Source organism: Nannobrachium achirus, assembly GCF_963921795.1.
Source record: "Nannobrachium achirus genome assembly, chromosome: 17".
Taxonomy (NCBI): Eukaryota; Metazoa; Chordata; class Actinopteri; order Myctophiformes; family Myctophidae; genus Nannobrachium; species Nannobrachium achirus.
Genome location: NC_137824.1, coordinates 6,161,275 through 6,179,293, shown reverse-complemented (window position 1 = coordinate 6,179,293; position 18,019 = coordinate 6,161,275). Strand labels below are relative to the sequence as shown.

The following is an 18,019-nucleotide window of genomic DNA, read 5'->3' as shown; positions in this document are numbered from 1 at the left end:
ACCTTAGTGATTTCTTGCGAAGTGTTTCATTTTCAAAGACGAAACACACAAAATGCACGAGTAGACTGAAAAACCTTACGAATACACTGAAAAATCTAAGAAAAAATAAAGTCCAATAAAAACTTCCATACATCTACGCGTCTGTACGACAAACGGTTCACGAGGTAAAGGGTCACTTCCTGTTTGGTGAGGGGCACTTCCTGTTTGGCGAAATAGGCCCCAATTAAGGTCAAGGACTCTTAATCAAGTCATATGAAACCATCCACGCATCTGTACGACAAACGGTTCATGAGATGTAGAGGCACTTCCTGTTTTGCAAAGGGCACTTCCTGTTACAGAGGGGGCGGGGCTTAATCAATTACAGCTCATCCCTATGGGGCTGTTAAGTATGACATCATTTTGTAGGCAGAGGAGCATTTCTGCCCCCAGTTTCCGTGAATCTTTTTACTATTTTTACTATTTACACATTTTTCTTCTCTTTGTTGTTGAAAGGAAAGTGTTAGAATTATACTTTAGTCGTTATTTTTGTCTCGGATCTGTTGAAAATAGCGAGGGACAGAAAATGCTCTGGGGGCAGATTCTCCTCTGCCTACAAAATGATGTCACGGCTTAACTCATTGCATGCCAGGCCCGATAGTCCCGAGATTATTTTAATGTCTTTCCCTGCCAGGCCCGATAGTCCCGAGAATTTCCGCCATTTTGAAAAAAAGAAAAAAAAAAAAATCAAAATTTTTTTTTTTTCAAAAAAAAATTTGGACCCCAAAAAATGTAGTAGGCATGATAGAAATCGTGAAATTGCATGTTTAACCCCCATAGCAACCCCATCTATCAAACATGGCAGCCATCTTTGTTTACATTTTAGGAAAACATAATGGCTTGTATCTCATGAATGCCTGAACGGATTTCCATTCGGATTTTTTTGTTTGAAAGCTGTGAGCAATGTGGACACACGTGGTGCATTATCTAGGCATGGGTGTGCATGATCCGTGCACTATGAATTACATGGAAGTCTATGGAGACCAGAGGCACCATAGAGTACGAAGGTATTGTTAAATGGCGGGGAATGTGTTAAAAGCCCCATTGGCCGGAAAAACGAAATCACGTTGCTAGGCAAAAGTATGGCAGTTATGCGGCACCAAAGTGTCTGGGTTTTTTTCGGAGTCCGACATTCAAAGTCAATGGGGGTTTTTGAGCGTAGTTTTTTACGAATTACGTTGCTATGGTAACGCGGATCGGAACGAAAAGTAATAGCACACCATTCCCGGCCGAGCCGCACATTTTGATGTATATATTGCGGGGGTGGCGTAAATCGTGCGGCAGTTATTACGTGCCGAAATTTTCCCCATTCTAAGTGAATGGGGTTTTTGGGCGTCGTTTTTTGCTAATTACGTCGCAATGGTAACGCGGAACGGAAAGAAAAGTAATAGCAACCTATTCCCGGCCGAGCCGCACGTTTTGATGTATATATTGCGTGGGTGGTGTAAATTGTGCGGCAGTTATTACGTGCAGAAATTTGTGGCGAAATAATTACTTACTTAACTAGAAAAGAAAATTTCGAAGAAATTTTAAGTGTGCCTGCAGCTCGCTATTTGTGTGCAACCTGTGGGACCACCTACTGAGTTTGAGACCAGTAATGTGTTGGGAAGTGGAGTTATGGCTGTTTAAAGCCCAGCCAATTGGAAGACAGAGGGGGCGGGGCTTAAACAATTACAGCTCATTCCTATTGGCCATCTAAGTACACACAGCAAGTTTCGAGACGGTACCATGCTGCAAACTGGAGATATAGCCGTTTAAAGCTCAGCCAATAGGAAGCTAGAGGCGGGGCTTAAGAGGGGGCGGGGCTTAAGTAATACGTCCCTATTGGCCGTTTAAGTCCAGACACCAAGTTTCAAGACTGTACCATGCTGTGAACTGGAGTATTGGCTGTTTAAAGCCCAACCAATAGGAATACAGAGGGGGCGGGGCTTAATTACAGCTTATCCCTATTGGCCGGAAAAAGACCAAAGTTGTGTGAGCATTTTAAATTTTAAATGACGTTGCTAGGCAAAAGTATGGCAGAGTTATGTGGCGCCAAAGTTTCTGTTCTTTTTTTCCCCGAGTCCCCCATTCAAAGTCAATGGGGGTTTTTGCGCGTAGTTTTTTGCGAATTACGTTGCCATGGTAACGCGGATCGGAAAGAAAAGTAATAGTACACCATTCCCGGCCGAGCCGCACATTTTGATGTATATATTGCGGGGGTGGCGTAAATCGTGCGGCAGTTATTACGTGCCGAAGTTTCCCCCATTCTAAGTCAATGGGGTTTTTTGGCGTTGTTTTTTGCGAATTACGTCGCAATGGTAACGCGGATCGGAAAGAAAAGTAATAGCACCCCATTCCCGGCCGAGCCGCACGTTTTGATGTATATATTGCGGCGGTGGCGTAAATCGTGCGGCACTTATTACGTGCCGAAATTTTGTGGCGACATTATGTACTTACTTACTTAAGTATGGCGGATTACAATAAGTGTTTTGCCATTGCATGGCAGGCACACTTAATTAAGTATGGCGGATTACAATAAGTGTTTTGCCATTGCGTTGCATGGCAGGCACACTTAATTAAGTATGGCGGATTGCAATAAGTGTTTTGCCATTGCGTTGCATGGCAGGCACACTTAGGGCACGTTCTCACCCAAAGTCCGCTTAAAAGGTCCGGATCAGGGACCAAATGTTTACATTGTTGCATTTTGAATTTGGTCCGGTTAGCGTTCACACGGGACTTTTGTTAAAAGAACCAAATATGTAAACAACTGACACGTGGTCATACAGGCGGCTGTTGATCTATTGACAGAATAGGCTATTCCTATGGAAAATTACTTCACTGCCTATTCCAATTAATTTTGTGTTATTAATCACAGCCGCTTCCTATATCTCTTTTTTTAAAAGAAGCGAAACCCGCATTTCAGGCAGTAATTAGCGATGGATGGGTGGAGGAATCTCTCTCTCTTTCTCTCTCTATCTCTCTCTCTCTCTCTCAAAACATAGCCTGTATAAAGACTTCTCCTTGATTCATTTAACAATAAATAGCGCAAGAACGCGAGAACATAATATAAGCATCCCCGTTTCCACATCAAATCTCTCTCTGTCTGTCTCTTTCTTTCTTTACAAGCAAGTGAAGCAACAGGTCCGTAATGATATTTCCTATCCTTATCAGGTTGGAAATGTGAAGCTAAATGAATAAATAACCTAAATAAAAACAATAAAATAATGTATAATCCCAAATGTTGAATCTATATGCGTATGAGCCATAACTTTATATGCGGTGGCGCATGCTTAAAAAGAACATATTAATGTAACGGGATGCTAACCCACATCTCTCCTCATTTAGCCATGAAACATAACAGCCGTGCATCAGACACTCGGACAGTGTTGTAAGCTTATAAATCCGTTATTTTTGTGCACCGCACCCGATGACATGGACATACTGCCGTCCCAGCAACAACGTGAAGAGTTTGACTCGTGCACGCCTGTCCTCAGGGAACAGCGAGAGAGCGAAAAGAGAGCGAAAATCCTAATGCCTCGAAAGAAAAGCCAAGTTTGACTTTATTTTGTGTTGTGGTCGTTTGGATGGAGGTTGTGCGCGCAGCGCGCCCGCCGCGCCTTCTCCTCCTCCTGTGTTATACACAAGATGGTGACCTTACTTTTATTTGTGACTGTATCTGTGTCAAAACAAACAATGATCACCGTGTTCGGAGAGCGACCCCTGGAGTCACCGCACACGATGGGTCACCAGTTTCCATGTAACCTCGCAGTTTCCATGTAGCTAACAAGACACCGCAGCACTTGCTCACAGGGAGAGGAGATGATACAATTATTAACGTGTAGCCTACTGCAGATCATGAAGACATATCAGCGTTCGGGTCATATCAATAATGAATCCCGTTAGAAATTCATGCTTTTAGAACTAATTATTAATCCAGCTTCACAACTGCAGTTAACAAAGATTGATGAGTGTAGTCTCTTGTAGCCGAAGTTACATTGCTTCACGAGTAGTCGTTTATTATTTTTTCCATATTGTTTTTCAATGAACAACACACAATGCAGAATGTAGTAGGCTGATCAGACATAAGTTTGGTCCTCTATAAAGTCCGGCTCCGTTCACACCAGCAGAGGACCGGACCATGGTCCGTTTGGAAGGGGACCGAGTCCTGCCTTTTCAAGAGGACCATGGTCCGGACCAAACAAAGGGACCATGGTCCCTTTGCACGTTCACACCAGCGGACCAAAGGAGAAAGAGGACCATGGTCCCTTTTAAGCGGACCAAATAACCCTGGTGTGAACGCCCCCTTAATGATTGAAAATTAGAAATACTCAAGTAAAGTACAAGTCTCAAAATTGTATTTAAGTACTGTACTTAAAGGGATATTCCACTTTCACATAACTTTTGTACATTTTATTATCTAATCAGGCTTTTGGGAACACCCAGGATAGTTTTAGAATTTCTTCATTTAGTATTTAGATATTTGATATTCATTTCCCACCATTTTCCCCCTTCCAGGACCTTCCTATACAAACCAATTATAACTTCAAACTCCCTTTTAACCATGATAGATTCAATGAAAACAACTTTCCCTTTTTCTGGTGACTCCTGACACGCTCCGAATACGTGAGCAGACCGTGTTTTTTCGATAAAATTTTTCATTGATTTCTATAAATTGGTTGGGGCTTGGGCTTCAACTCAACACAGTGTTTGGGTTAGGTTGTAATTTTCAGACCTGTTGAAAACTCTACAGCAGTGCTTCTCAAACCCCCAAATATACATGCATTCTGCAGACCCCATCTGAAAATATTTATTGCCTGGGAAGAGTTGTCAAGATTTATCAAAATGGTTCACAAAAGAAGCCGATCTAGAAGCTCAAAATGGGCTGTAATGTGACCCTTTGTGAGCTTGTAGATCGGCTATTTTCAAACAAAGAATAACATAGGGTTAAAGTGATAAAACTGTTCCTCGTTCTGCTGTGGACCCCCTGGAAAAAGTTATTGTAATTTAAATCCTATATTATACAACTGTATAATAGAAGAAACTTGGAACTTCTTGAAACTTCATGAATACATTATTTGTGCATGATGTAACACTTATTAAGACCACCCTTGGAGCAGGGGTTCCCAAATATTTTTGTCTCAGGGCACCCCATAAATATTTCTTTTTAATCCGAGGCACCCCTACATTATAATTTTCTCTCCCCAGCACCTTATATTTATAGCATATCGTCGTTGTCGGGTGGAAACCTTGTATGTCCAAAACCGTTCGTTTCTAGTGAAAACAGCCGATATACAAGCAAACAGTGTGCTTGTAGATCGGCTGTTTTCACTAGTTTTGTGTGACAGTCTTGTATGATGAAGCAGGGCTTTGCTTTACCAAAAGACGTACACATTTGAAACTTGGAGATATGAGGTTTCTGCCCGACAGTGACGATATTTTAGTGATTATGTTGCGAGGAAATCGTTGCGATAATAGCCATTTTGGTTAGAACTGACTGAAAATAACTTTGTACTTCAAGTTTAAAACTAGACCAGGTCACCTGGACGTGCCAGACCCGCAATGAAAACTAGTATGGCACTGAACTAACACATGAACACACAGGATTTTATAGTCTCAGCAACAAAGCGTAGTGAGCTTGTAGATCGGCTGTTTTCACTAGTATGGCACTGAACTAACACATGAACACACAGGATTGTATAGGCTGAGCAGCTGGAAATGTTTGTGAGCTTGGAGATGGGCTGAGGAATTTATAGTGTCAGCAGCTCGTCAGCCAACTCAACTCAGCTGGTCCTGTACAGGTGACGGCACTCAAGGCAATCAGCCCAGCAAGGGAAGGGAGGGGCAGATGAGCAGAGGAAAAGAGGGACAGGCAGAGGAGGAAAAGAGGGACCGACAGACCGACCGACAGACCGACCGACAAAGCCTTATGTAGGCCGACCCCCTGGGTCTGGCAATGATACTAAATAATTTTTCAAGTGTCCAAATAAATTCCAAATATTATCAAATTATCTTGCGGCACCCCTGGACTGCTGTCACTGCACCCCAGGGTGCCCCGTCACCCACTTTGAAAACCCCTGCCTTAGAGTGCTATTCTTTCTTAAGAAAACATGGTGTATGCCAAAATCTTCTTAAAAAGAATAAATGTCTTTGAACCGTTGGCAAATGAGGCCCATTGTTTTTATATGTGCCTTTCCAACACAGCCAATGTTAATGTATGCCATGCCATGTCATCACTGGGTTTGAATTTCTTCTCAGATCGTATAAGGAAGATGTTTCCATGTCTTCAGCCTGCACCTGGATGTGAAGGTGAGTTTGAGAACTTTATTTAAACAATTGAACCTCCTACTAATTAATAACCAGTAAGGGCGAGGTCGTGCCATCTGTCTTGGCCATATATGGATTATGTTAGTGTGGTTCTCCTAACAGGGCATCATCTGGGATACAATCCCTTTTATGCCCACATATGGAGATACCTAACTGTAGTGCCCAAAGTCCTATACTCTGGGTACTACAGGTTGCCGAGGGAAGTTCTGACGTGTATTCAAATGACTGAGGTCCAGACATCCATTGAGTGCATACAAAAACTCTATACAGACCACAGCTCCTGAACACAGTCACAAACTGTTTGCCTCTGCCACTGGCAACACCTGAGGCTGATTACAGAGAATGGTTAAATACCTAAGCAATTAGGGCGTGACCATGGCCTTCACTTTAGTGACATCATCAATTAACATGACCAGTTAGAATGGCTCTTACACTAACAGAATCCCTTTTATGCCCATATATGGAGATCCCTGCTCTGAGTATCTGACATCACTGTGATGTCACCTGTGGGTCCAGACTGCGTCCACTAAGTAGAGTAAGCTTTCAACTGTCCACTGATACCTTTGGTTTGGTGAGGGGCTAAACAGTTTTTGTTATTTTCGGACCAGGCGGTGGGGTTTTCCGGTTTTGCCAAGGAATACGGAGGTAGAGGAACATAGCGTTAGGGAGAACTCCACTAACGCTATGGAGCAGAGCTAATTTTCACCCTACCTTCCCCGAAAACGTTAATATTAAGTCAATATATATGGATAGATATTGATAAAGGATAAAATAAATAAAATGTCCATATACAGTATGGACATTCCCAGATGATGCCCTGTTAGGGTACCCCTGTATGCCCATATATGGAGATCCCCAGGCATCAACCCAGGCCCTAACTCGCCATGGCCCTGCTTGTCTTTACTAATTAACATATGTTTTATGCCCATGGAGATCCCTGTCCCAATGTCATCAATGTTAAAGACATATCTGGGAATGCCCATATTTGGTAATGCCCATATATGGACATGTTTTGACCTAACATTGTTGACTATCATGCAGGGGTCTCCATATATGGGTAACTGGTCCGATACACATCACTGGCCAGATGGCCAAGAATTGTCACAACCTCGCCCTTTGCATGTCGCCCTGAGGCGTCTTACTAGTCTCTGTGTTCATGTCAAGGTTTGGGTTTGTCCATAGATGTTGAAATATAATGTCCATGTATTTGCTAGAGAATTAGAATAGATTTTTGACACGTTTCACACAGATTTAATTCCATGCAGGAAATGTTGATTTTGGGAGCGTGTCGCTGTTACTACATCTCATCTTTTCGACACCCGACTCTAACCCTCACCCTAACCTTAACCTCCGTGGAGTGAGTCACTAACCCTCCGGTCGAAATGATGGGCGTTCGCAAAATCGTGATTTCCCCGTTGATTTTGTGTTTGTAAGAGCAGAGGTGTATTGCTACTTAAGAAGTAGACGACGTACAAAGACAAATAAACCCACTTTTTCATTGAATTTGAACACCAGGAATCTAATGAAAGGTCACTGACATGATACAGCCATTCTTTATTGGTGATAAATACACAAATATCACATGTCTGGCTTACGTTTTAGGCTTAATATAACTATTTTAATCAATAAAAACACAATTTTACGGGTCAGTATCATCCATCTCATCGTCAAACTCCACCTCATTCTCTTCCCTCTCATCGTCATCACTGATGACACCAGGCAACAGGCCAATGAGAGAGTGGGGCAGAATTGGTCCACTATACCAGACCAAAACAGACTCCAAAATCCCTCCCACCCCTGACCTTCATCATAGGTTTAGGCCTCCAAAAGATTGTCTCAGCTGCTGGCTTGTGACAGGGCAGTTCACCCGCTGGATGTGGGGGATGAGTCCTGGCAGGGGGGCAATCTAGAACAATCCACTCCACAAACTTCTACCACCGCTCAGCCTAAATACTCCTTGAACACCTTGATATATCAAATAAAATAAACATCTTCCACCCCCCATTCATATATGAAGATCCCTGATGTCATCAGTATTGGCCCATATGGCCAAGCCAATGGCCATGCCCCCTTTTTTTTAAATCCGAATATGTTTTATATTGCATTTGTATTGTATTGTACAGTATGTATATGTTTTACAGAGCTCAGCAATGTGTCAAAGTATCCCTGAGCAAGACATTTAACCCCTAAATCCTCTCTGGGTGAAGCTGAAAACTGTGGCTTGCAAACAACAAACATGACTCTGAAGTTATCAAAGTTGGGGGTTTTGTGTTTGTGGACGATGTTGAATTCCTCATAGGAACAGGGAATATGAAAAAAACATCCAAAAGATAAAGATATTTAGTCTGCCCTTAGAACGTAGTAAAGTGGATCAAAGGGGATTTCCAGATGGGTCTAATTTGTGGACACATCCAGATCATTTCAGTATGGGTACCTTTATATTTACACACATAGGGCATAAGGGGAGCTTAGAGGGTCATACAGTATACTCCTTGTTACTGAGTAGACATTTAGTTTGTGTATAATACATTTTATATTGGGTTTCATTTCACTTATTTCACTTAACAGAATGTTACATTTCCATGTCTACCATTACAGATGAGATGGAGGTCCTCACTCCTAGCAGATCACCAAACCCATGGACCTCAAAAAGTCTAAGATGGAGGCCACGGTTGGAGAAGCTTGCAAGCAACAAACATGACTGTGAAGTTATCAAAGTTGGGAGTTTTGTGTTTGTGGACGATTCTGAATTCTTCATAGGATCAGGGAATAATGGAACTGAGGTCTTCTTGGGGTTAAGAAACGATGGCACTGAAGTCGCAGTGAAGAAAATGACTACAAGGAACTATAAAAAATTGTGGAACAAAAATACATTTTCACGTCTTTTAAAGCTTGATGATCCTTCGATTGTACGATATGTTGACTGTGCAGAGGATAAGAAAGGTGGTTACCTTGCTCTTGAGTTATGTGAATACAACCTGGAAGAATACATCACTGACAATAAGAACAACTTTTCTGAACTGGAGAAGAAACAGCTTGCAAACCAAGTTCTCATCAGCCTAAAAGTTCTTCATTGTCAGGATCCTCCGATTCTCCACCGGGATATCAAACCCCAGAATGTCTTGATTGGTGAGATACAAACAAAAAAAACAAGCACATAAAATAAAATAAAAAACATTTCCCTTTTTTATGTTTTTAGCCTAAAACCGAATTTGCCTTGCAGATACTGTTGCCAAAGCAAGATTAGCAGATTTTGGAATGTTCCTAAAACCCCAAGAAATAACCACCACAATGCAAGGAAAGCAAAAGCAATGCTGGATGTCTAGGGAGATGTTGAAGGAAGAAGAGTGTGCTGATAGCCAGGTTGTTCTTCATTCTACATGGGTATTTAATGAATGAGAACAACATAAAATGTTCTTACATACTTTATCTTCGTTGTTAAGGTGGCTGAGACCGAGGACGATGCTGAGGATGATGCATATACAACAAGCAGTGACATCCAGGTTGTTATTTATTCTGCATGATAATGTAATGAGAACCATATGAATGTGTTCTTACATACTTTATATTCATTTTAATGGCTGAGACTTTGTGATGGATGAACATATTGCATCCCTTATAGGACGCAGTGATGTCCAGTTTATTATATTCTGTGTGAGAATAATTTAATGAATAACTTAAAACACACATTTAATTATGTTCATGTTCATTCTAAAGGTGGCTGGGATGTTGATATATTACATCCTGTCTGGAGGACATCATCCATTTGGTTCAGGCATTAAATGTCCAGTCAACATTCATGAGGGAAAGTACAACCTGGACAATGTTCAAGATGAGGCTGCTAAACATCTCATCGACTGGATGATCATTGAAGACCCAGACAGAAGACCTACAGTGGAGCAATGTTTGGCCCATTCCTTCTGGTCAAATGAGAAGTACGAAAGAAACATTCACACAACATTCAACTTACACACACATTAATTAACATCTAAATCTATATTTATTTTTGATCCTGTGGTCCAACAGTGTGGTACGAGGTGTACTCTTTCTATCATCTAGCATATATATATATTTTTTTTTATGAAAAAATCTGCATCATATCATAACATGAAGATATTACTATTCATTTTTGTTTTTGGAGCCCAGCTAGAAAACGTATGCTTCAATTATGATCTAATTTGACGTTATTGTAGAGCAGGAGCAGAGCGAGGAATGTAATGAGTACTGAGATAGGCACAGGAGTCAGTCGAGGTGAGGAAAGACTCCAACCCAAAGTCATTCTTCTGGCTACTTATTGTCATTGAGTACTTTATTTACAGTTTACCAATTACAGTGGTACACTGTTATACAGTGAATGCACTGTAGGACTTTTTATGACACATGACTCAATCATGACTTTTCAGCCATTTTCAACATTTCACAACATCTCAAAGTAATCAGCGCCCACACCCTAAGTGGGGTTGGCAAAAAGGCCTTTATGTGTGGGGTTTGCATGTTCTCCCCGTGTCTCCTAGTGTAGGTACCCTCACAAAAAAGTAATCCTGGTCTCTATACTGCCTCCCCCTGGCCAGCCAGGACACCTGATGGAGGGGAAAGGAACTGGTTGGAATAACGTGTTCCTTTCCCGGGCTACGTCCAGCCGGTCAATCTCTCCCGTCAGGTGAAAAGAAGTGGCTTGGACTCCTCATGCATAGAAGGAAGCATGAGGTTAGTCTGTTGCTTTCCCCAGGTTGGCAGAGGGAGAGAAGAGCCCAGGATTACATTAGATAATTGACACCGGGTGGAAAATCGGTTACAAAATCATGGAATAAAAGAAAAAGTAAAAACAAAGTAATTAATGAATGGCATTGCACCTACATTAACTCAATTGCTGCCATTTAACAATACCTTCGTACTCTCATATGCCCCTGTCTCCATAGACTTCCATGTAATTCATAGTGCACGGATCATGCACACCCATGCCTAGATAATGCACCACGTGTGTCCACATTGCTCACAGCTTTCAAACCAAAACATCCAAATGGAAATCCGTTCAGGCATTCATGAGATAACAGCCATTATGTTTTCCTAAAATGTAAACAAAGATGGCTGCCATGTTTGAAAGATGGGGTTGCTATGGGGGTTAAACATTTCAATTTCGCGATTGCTATCATGCCTACTACATTTTTTGGGGTCAATTTTTTTATTTTTTATTTTTTTTAAACGGGAAATTTCCGGGTTCTACGGGCGTGACAGGGCGGTACAACGGGATTTTTCCGGGATTTTCGGCCATAGCAGCATATGAGTTAACATGCGACAAGCACTAGCAGAACGCTAACAGTCAAAAGGTTGGACACAGCTTTTGACTGGTAGGGTATATATATATATAGAGAGAGAGAGATCTTTTTGTCTATTTTAATTGTGGAGGAACTATCTCTCTCTCCAGTGTCAGGTGGACGGACGACCGTACAGACACGGACAAGCTGTGACGGTTCTGATAGTAAACTGCGACCATATAGTGAACAAACATACAAGTGCATCGTGCAGTAAAAATTATTTCTATTTTACTTACTACATTTATTTAAGAGGAAGCTGCATGTGGAATCGCCCTTTCCGACCACAAACTCGTTGACATCTTGCATGTGTTGAGGGCTTATAGACCTGTTTTGCCAGAGATTTGCAGCGCTTAAACATTTTCTGCACTTCCTTATTGTTAGTGTGAATCTCCAGGTTAGACAAAGCCTATACTTTTCCATGTCTATGGCAGCACCCCTGGTTGGTACGCGACGTGGTTTTCCCAGGGACCCTGAGCGCAACGGTGGGGGCCGATGGTCAAGGAGGGTTGCGAGCTCCCTGCATCACATCCGGGACGGATAGCCCCACCCACATCGGAAGTCAACTTGTCAGGCCACAGACGGGCTGTGTTGTTGCAGGAGAACGGACATCTTCAACGGAAGCGTGCTTATATGAGAAACAACTAAAATAAGACCTTAAAACCTAACGAAAACAGTTGTGTGCATTAGCGCAAGATGACGATAAAGGAAATCATAAATGCGAAAACATTAAATTAACTTCCGAAAAGGCTTCTAGGCCTACACTAGCCTACTAGTAAAACTAGTGGAACAGCGATCTTGCCACACATGAATAATTGTGGTTGTAAACAATAACACAGACAATATAAATCCGTATTAGTCTAGTAGTGGGAAGAAGGGGTTATCATCATCATGGCCCCAAATAACTTTTGAATATCTTGGAATTGGTGACGAGTCTCTTACAAAATCGGCAAGAGTTCCTCTCATCGTGTCCCACCATGGCTCAGGGGCAGTAATTAAAATGCAATGACTAGCCTCCAGCCGTGTTCGGTCACATTTTATCGGGTTCCTCATCTAGGCATTTTTGCTAAATGGAAAGCAGAGTAGCATACAAAGCAATTCGTAAAATACATGATATACGTTTACTTTTCCAAATATGCTTCCTAACGTGTACATATTAGTCTATATTAGTACTATTAATCAAGTGAATCAATTATATTAGTTTACTGTCATGTGACTGTACCTTTTCCTATGGAATACATCTAATAAATATGTCAATCAAAAATCAACCTTGGGAAAAATATAGCCTTGCAAGCGAAGTGTTGACATTTAATTAGAAACACAGAGTCATGGGGGGGGGGGAACAGAAGCGCAACCGGAAAGGGCGTGGCTTCCTTGGTCCGCACACTCCCACTGTTGCGTTCAGGGTCCCTGGGAAAACCGTGGTCGCGGTTGATACTGGGTCAAAACATTACTGTGTGTGTGTGTGTGTGTGTGTGTGTGTGTGTGTGTGTGTGTGTGTGTGTGTGTGTTATTTTGAAGGATTGGGAACCAACATGCTGACCAGGACCTCGGAGCATTGGAGCAGCATGCTGAGTAGAGACACTTCAACACTTGGAAACACAAGGTGACTTAATTACTACTGCACTTCATACTTCTCCATGAGCACTAGTACATTTAATTATATTAAAAACATAAGGAAGTAATTCTCTTCCATATGTAACCTGGTGGCAAGGAATTTACTTTTAACTAAATCAGAAGGACTACCCCACCTTGGTGATATCTGCACCAAGGAACAGAATTTGTGAATAACTTCTATAATCTTGGGTTCCCCACATAACAAGGTCGATAATAATAAGGGCTTGAGACAAGAGTTTTCCCCCAAACACATGGAGTACGTTTAACCCTCTAAGGCCCAAATATAGAAATACTTGAAATAAAAAATTGAAAAAAATCAGATGGTGTTGTAGGAGTCCTATTAAGAGGAAAATTTAATGTTTAAAAAAAAAATGTTTTTGTAAGGTTTTATAGCCATAAATCATAAATCATAAATCATGCTCTAATTTACATATGGGGGATATTTTTCACAATAATAACATATGTACATGTTCTAGACATTCTAATGATCACCAAAAAAAATAGTACAGGCATTTTACTTATGTTTTAGTGAGGAATATAGCTTCCATGAAAAAGTGAGATGTTGTTCGTCAAAACTATGGAATGTCAGCGGGTGTGGCGGGTGTGAATGTCAGCCCCTGTGGGGGGTATTTATATGCAAATATTGTGGCCAATGGCATTGTAATACTAAACAATAGAATCCAATGGTGATGTTTAGGTGGTAGGGGGAGCTAAAATAAAATGATTTAATCCTTCTTTTGGATAAAATACAAACGTTGTAATATTACAACAGTGGGCCTTAGAGGGTTAAGACAGAATAATATTCCTGTTTCAACAATACATACATTTATTATGCCTAATTAAAATACAATACAATGAATATAACAGTTTAATAACACAGGAAGTCAATGTAACCAGTCAGTTAAAGTACAAACCCCAAACATCATAAAGACAAGCAAACATAAGCTAGGTAGCAGCCAACCAGCTCACAGGGGGAGCTAAGCTAATACATTAAGCTAGAAGATGCCAAGCTTTGCCCAACTGACAAGTACATCTAATTAAATACACACAAACTCAAACTCACAGCATGCAAGAAGAAAAACAAAAGGCGACACGGTGAAGAGAGTGCTCGCGTTCACACTGCAAACCTACTGTCGTGGGCTAAAGTGATCCTATAGACGGGTTTCTTGTTTACAAACATTGAGACTAAATGCACAGGTGACTGTATCATGTAATCAGTCCGTCCAATCCCCAAACCTGTTGTTTTGGGGAGCGCTGGTTTCATTGGCTAATTTTGGTACCGAATCAAACGTGACGTGGACCAGAAACCCGTCTATGGTGAACCCCTGAAGCCGGTCGTCTTTACACCTTGGTTCATGTTGGCTCCAGATGAGCAGCACGCTTGCCATGTTTGGGGGGAGAATAACAAAACAAACATAAGAACACAAGACATAGCTCTATAAACAATAAAAACAAGCAATAAAAGTTTTAAAAAAACTCAGCTAAAACAAAACAGCAGTGGTGAACTCTTAAGTGGATTAAGAACATTTTAGTACATTATACATAAAAATAACAATAAGTCAGTCAACCACCACAAAATGTGTATATACCTTGGGTTGTCTTTGTCATTTCATATTATCCTCTCTTGGTACATGGACTTGTCACCTCAGGACTCAAGACAGCAACCTGGCAATAACAAAATAATGATTAATATACAGCTTTTGGTACAATGATCAAGAACATCCATTCATCAGTTTACTCACCCCGACAGGGAAAAGATAAAGCACAAACACCCAAATTCACAAGACCTGCAACCAGCAGCCTTCAGTCTATTTATGCACTGACGCGTCAATAGACGGGTCCGCTGTCGCGTCAAATGACGCTGACGCGGTCGTCAACGGCGCTTGCTGCCCAGGTGAGGAAAGACCCCAACCAAAAGTCAGAAAGGTTTTTCTGGCTGCTTTAAAAGTGTAATAAATGAACTCAGGATGTTTTAAAACCTACAAAACAACTCTAATATTATGAAAATCGGACATTAACTGGCTGCCGTACTGTTCTGGGAGGTACCAAAATACATAACCCCCAGAAAGTGGGTGGGGGTCTGGAATATTCACCCATTCGATTCCTTGACCCAGAAACATGTTTAATTAAGTTTCTATATTGTCTAGAAGCCAAGATAGCAAAGATTATGTATTTTATGTTGGCCATTTTGAACCTCCAAAATGGCGGCTTTGCACGTGTCTGTGCAAATGGGAACATTTTTTGGATTCCCCATGCTCTGAAGATTACAAAAATGTATAGTTTTACAAATCTCCAAAAAAATCCATCAAAAATCCATAATGAACCAGACTAATAGACTCCCATTATGATAATAATACAAGTAATATAAAGTGTAAACATATATATTAAAAATAAAAATACAAGCGCACATAACTGCATAAAGCTGAACAAAGGTCTAACGAAGTTTCGAGCACAAAGATCATCAGATGTTACTTGAGTAACAACTTATTTGTGTTCACAGTGCTGAGGATGCAGCTCAAGTTGACCTGGTGGAGTGGTTTCCTGGTCTGGTTGGAGTTGTTTGTGTCTGCCCAAGAACAAGACTGGAACTCAAGGTCCACACTGCATGAAATGATTCATTAAGATGATGTCAGTGTAACCAGTAGTTTCTCTCATTCCCCCTGTTTGTGTCACTGACACCAATGATTGTGTCATTAAGGCCTGATTTACACTGCAGCCAAATCCAGCCTGAATCAGATCTGTGTCACATCCAGATGGGAATCTGATTGGCTTCATTTAAACCAATCAAATTCCTATCTGGATGTGACAGATCTGATTCAGGCTGGATTTGGCTGCAGTGTAAATCAGGCCTAAGTGCAGGTGTATGTGTGAGCCAATTCTGGACAGCCAATAATGATGCAATACTGCTTTTGAAAAGCTGGAAGTCCTTGTGCAACAGCAGATCGTTATGTAGAATTGTACATGAGTTCTGGGTAAACCCCACCCACGGACGCATCTGAATGGCTGAACCAGAGCTAGGGAGCGCTCCTTATGTACACTTGGACCGCGCGGAGGTGCTGAAAGTGAAGATTTACTATTCTGTCTCCCAGTGTATGTAACTTGGACGGCGCTGAGTCGGCTCATGCGACCTTTCACAACGCTCGACACGGCGACTCTCGCTACCGCTCACTCGGCGGTGTCTCACGTGGCTCAAGGTCGCCTGAGACAGTGCGCCTCCATCATGGTCAATGGAAACAAGCGCTGCAGATCTGACAGATGCTCCACAGGAAAGCAGAGTGTGTCCCAGTGTGACCATGGTATGGTTTTAAACGTTTTCAAGGGATATTTCACAAAAAAAAAAAAAAAGAACTTTGGTCAGTTTATCGTCTAATCAGGCTTTTATGAACACTGTTTTTAATTTGCTTCATTCAATATTTATAGATATATGATGTAAATGTTACCAGGCGCTCCAGGCCCAGACCCATTGTAACTTCAAACTCCATTTTAACCATGATAGATTAACAGTTTGGCTGCTCTCGGTAGCCAAACACGTTCACAGACGAGATAAGGTTTCCATGGTAACCCGCATCTCAGACGCTTGCTACGGGTGCTGGTGAAAGAAAAAACTGCATACGTCATGACGCAACGCAGCCAGAAGCAACCGAGAGCGGCCATTATCCATTGACTCCTATTCTATACTGAAACATAAAAACGGCTTTATCTCGAAATAAGGTGCAAATAACGTCGAGGAGGCCGAGATCAGCTTGTCTTCACGGCGACACTATGCCGTGATGGTCGGCCCCGGTTAGGATTTTAGTTTTCGCGACCGTTTGTAAACAAACAGACGTCCATCTTGGATCGTCAGTGTACACCCACGTGCACACGCACAGAGCTTCCGGGGCTCTTCAAAATAAAGCGTAAGTGAATGGTGGCGTCCTGAGTGTTAATTAAAGACACCCATTATTTTTTTCTGGTGACTCTACTACTCCTATTATGTGAGCAGGCCGTGTTTTTGAGCGGTGGTCACACCGTCTCCATAGCGTGGCCGTGTGTGTAGGTATGTTTGTTTGTTTGTGGGTCTGTATGTAGCCTCAAGCCTGTGGTGTAGTACCTTTTCTGACCACACATGTTAAGGGAGGGGCGCTGTTGTTCAGGCCAGGCCACACACACACACACACACACACACACACACACACACACACACACACACACACACACACACACACACAAACACACACACACACAGGGGGTCCTCCAAATCTTTGAGTGATATACATTTTTTTTATATTAACCCTTTTTGTGCCGGACAAGTTCGGCTATTTTTCAATCAAATACAATGTTTTTTTTGTTATTTTACTTACCCTGAGCTGCTTGTAGAGATGTGGGTGGTCCTGGCTCGTCCTACGCTTTCCAACGAGTGATTCTAGATGGTCCGACGATTTATTCCATTGAAAATGGTTTAAAATAAAGTTTAGAGCCCCCCCAAAAAAACTCAATCTATACTGTCGGCGGCGCGACGTATTCCGGGGTGCCTATCCCGCTCTAGTCCGGGATATTTAATAAAATGAATTAATTAATCGGAGGCCTCAGCGAAGCCCCGGTCTAATTTTCCATCCATGCCCAGGGCCGCGATTCTGTTTACATCGGCCCGTAATCGGGCAACGCTGCCGCACCGCGCCGCCCACTCCAATACAAACTCACATCTTTAGAGACCTTTTTCTCTGAACTGTGTTCCCAGTGCAGCGTTTTTTTGCAACTAAAATAGCTTC

At 41.9% G+C, this 18,019-nt stretch overlaps 1 protein-coding gene across 1 annotated transcript in view; it reads left to right on the top strand.

Annotated features, from left to right (window-relative positions):
* Positions 1-12,056, top strand: part of LOC308301983 (putative serine/threonine-protein kinase irlB) — a gene marked incomplete at its 3' end in the record, with an annotated part of 41,723 nt that extends 29,667 nt beyond the window's left edge. Inside the window, exons 5-10 of the mRNA XM_080746128.1 lie at positions 6,274-6,324; positions 8,941-9,471; positions 9,566-9,705; positions 9,786-9,845; positions 10,060-10,246; positions 12,052-12,056. Coding sequence (XP_080602254.1) covers positions 6,274-6,324; positions 8,941-9,471; positions 9,566-9,705; positions 9,786-9,845; positions 10,060-10,246; positions 12,052-12,056 — 974 coding nt within the window. The remainder of the gene's footprint in view (positions 1-6,273; positions 6,325-8,940; positions 9,472-9,565; positions 9,706-9,785; positions 9,846-10,059; positions 10,247-12,051) is intronic.
* Positions 12,057-18,019: the final 5,963 nt, after the last annotated feature.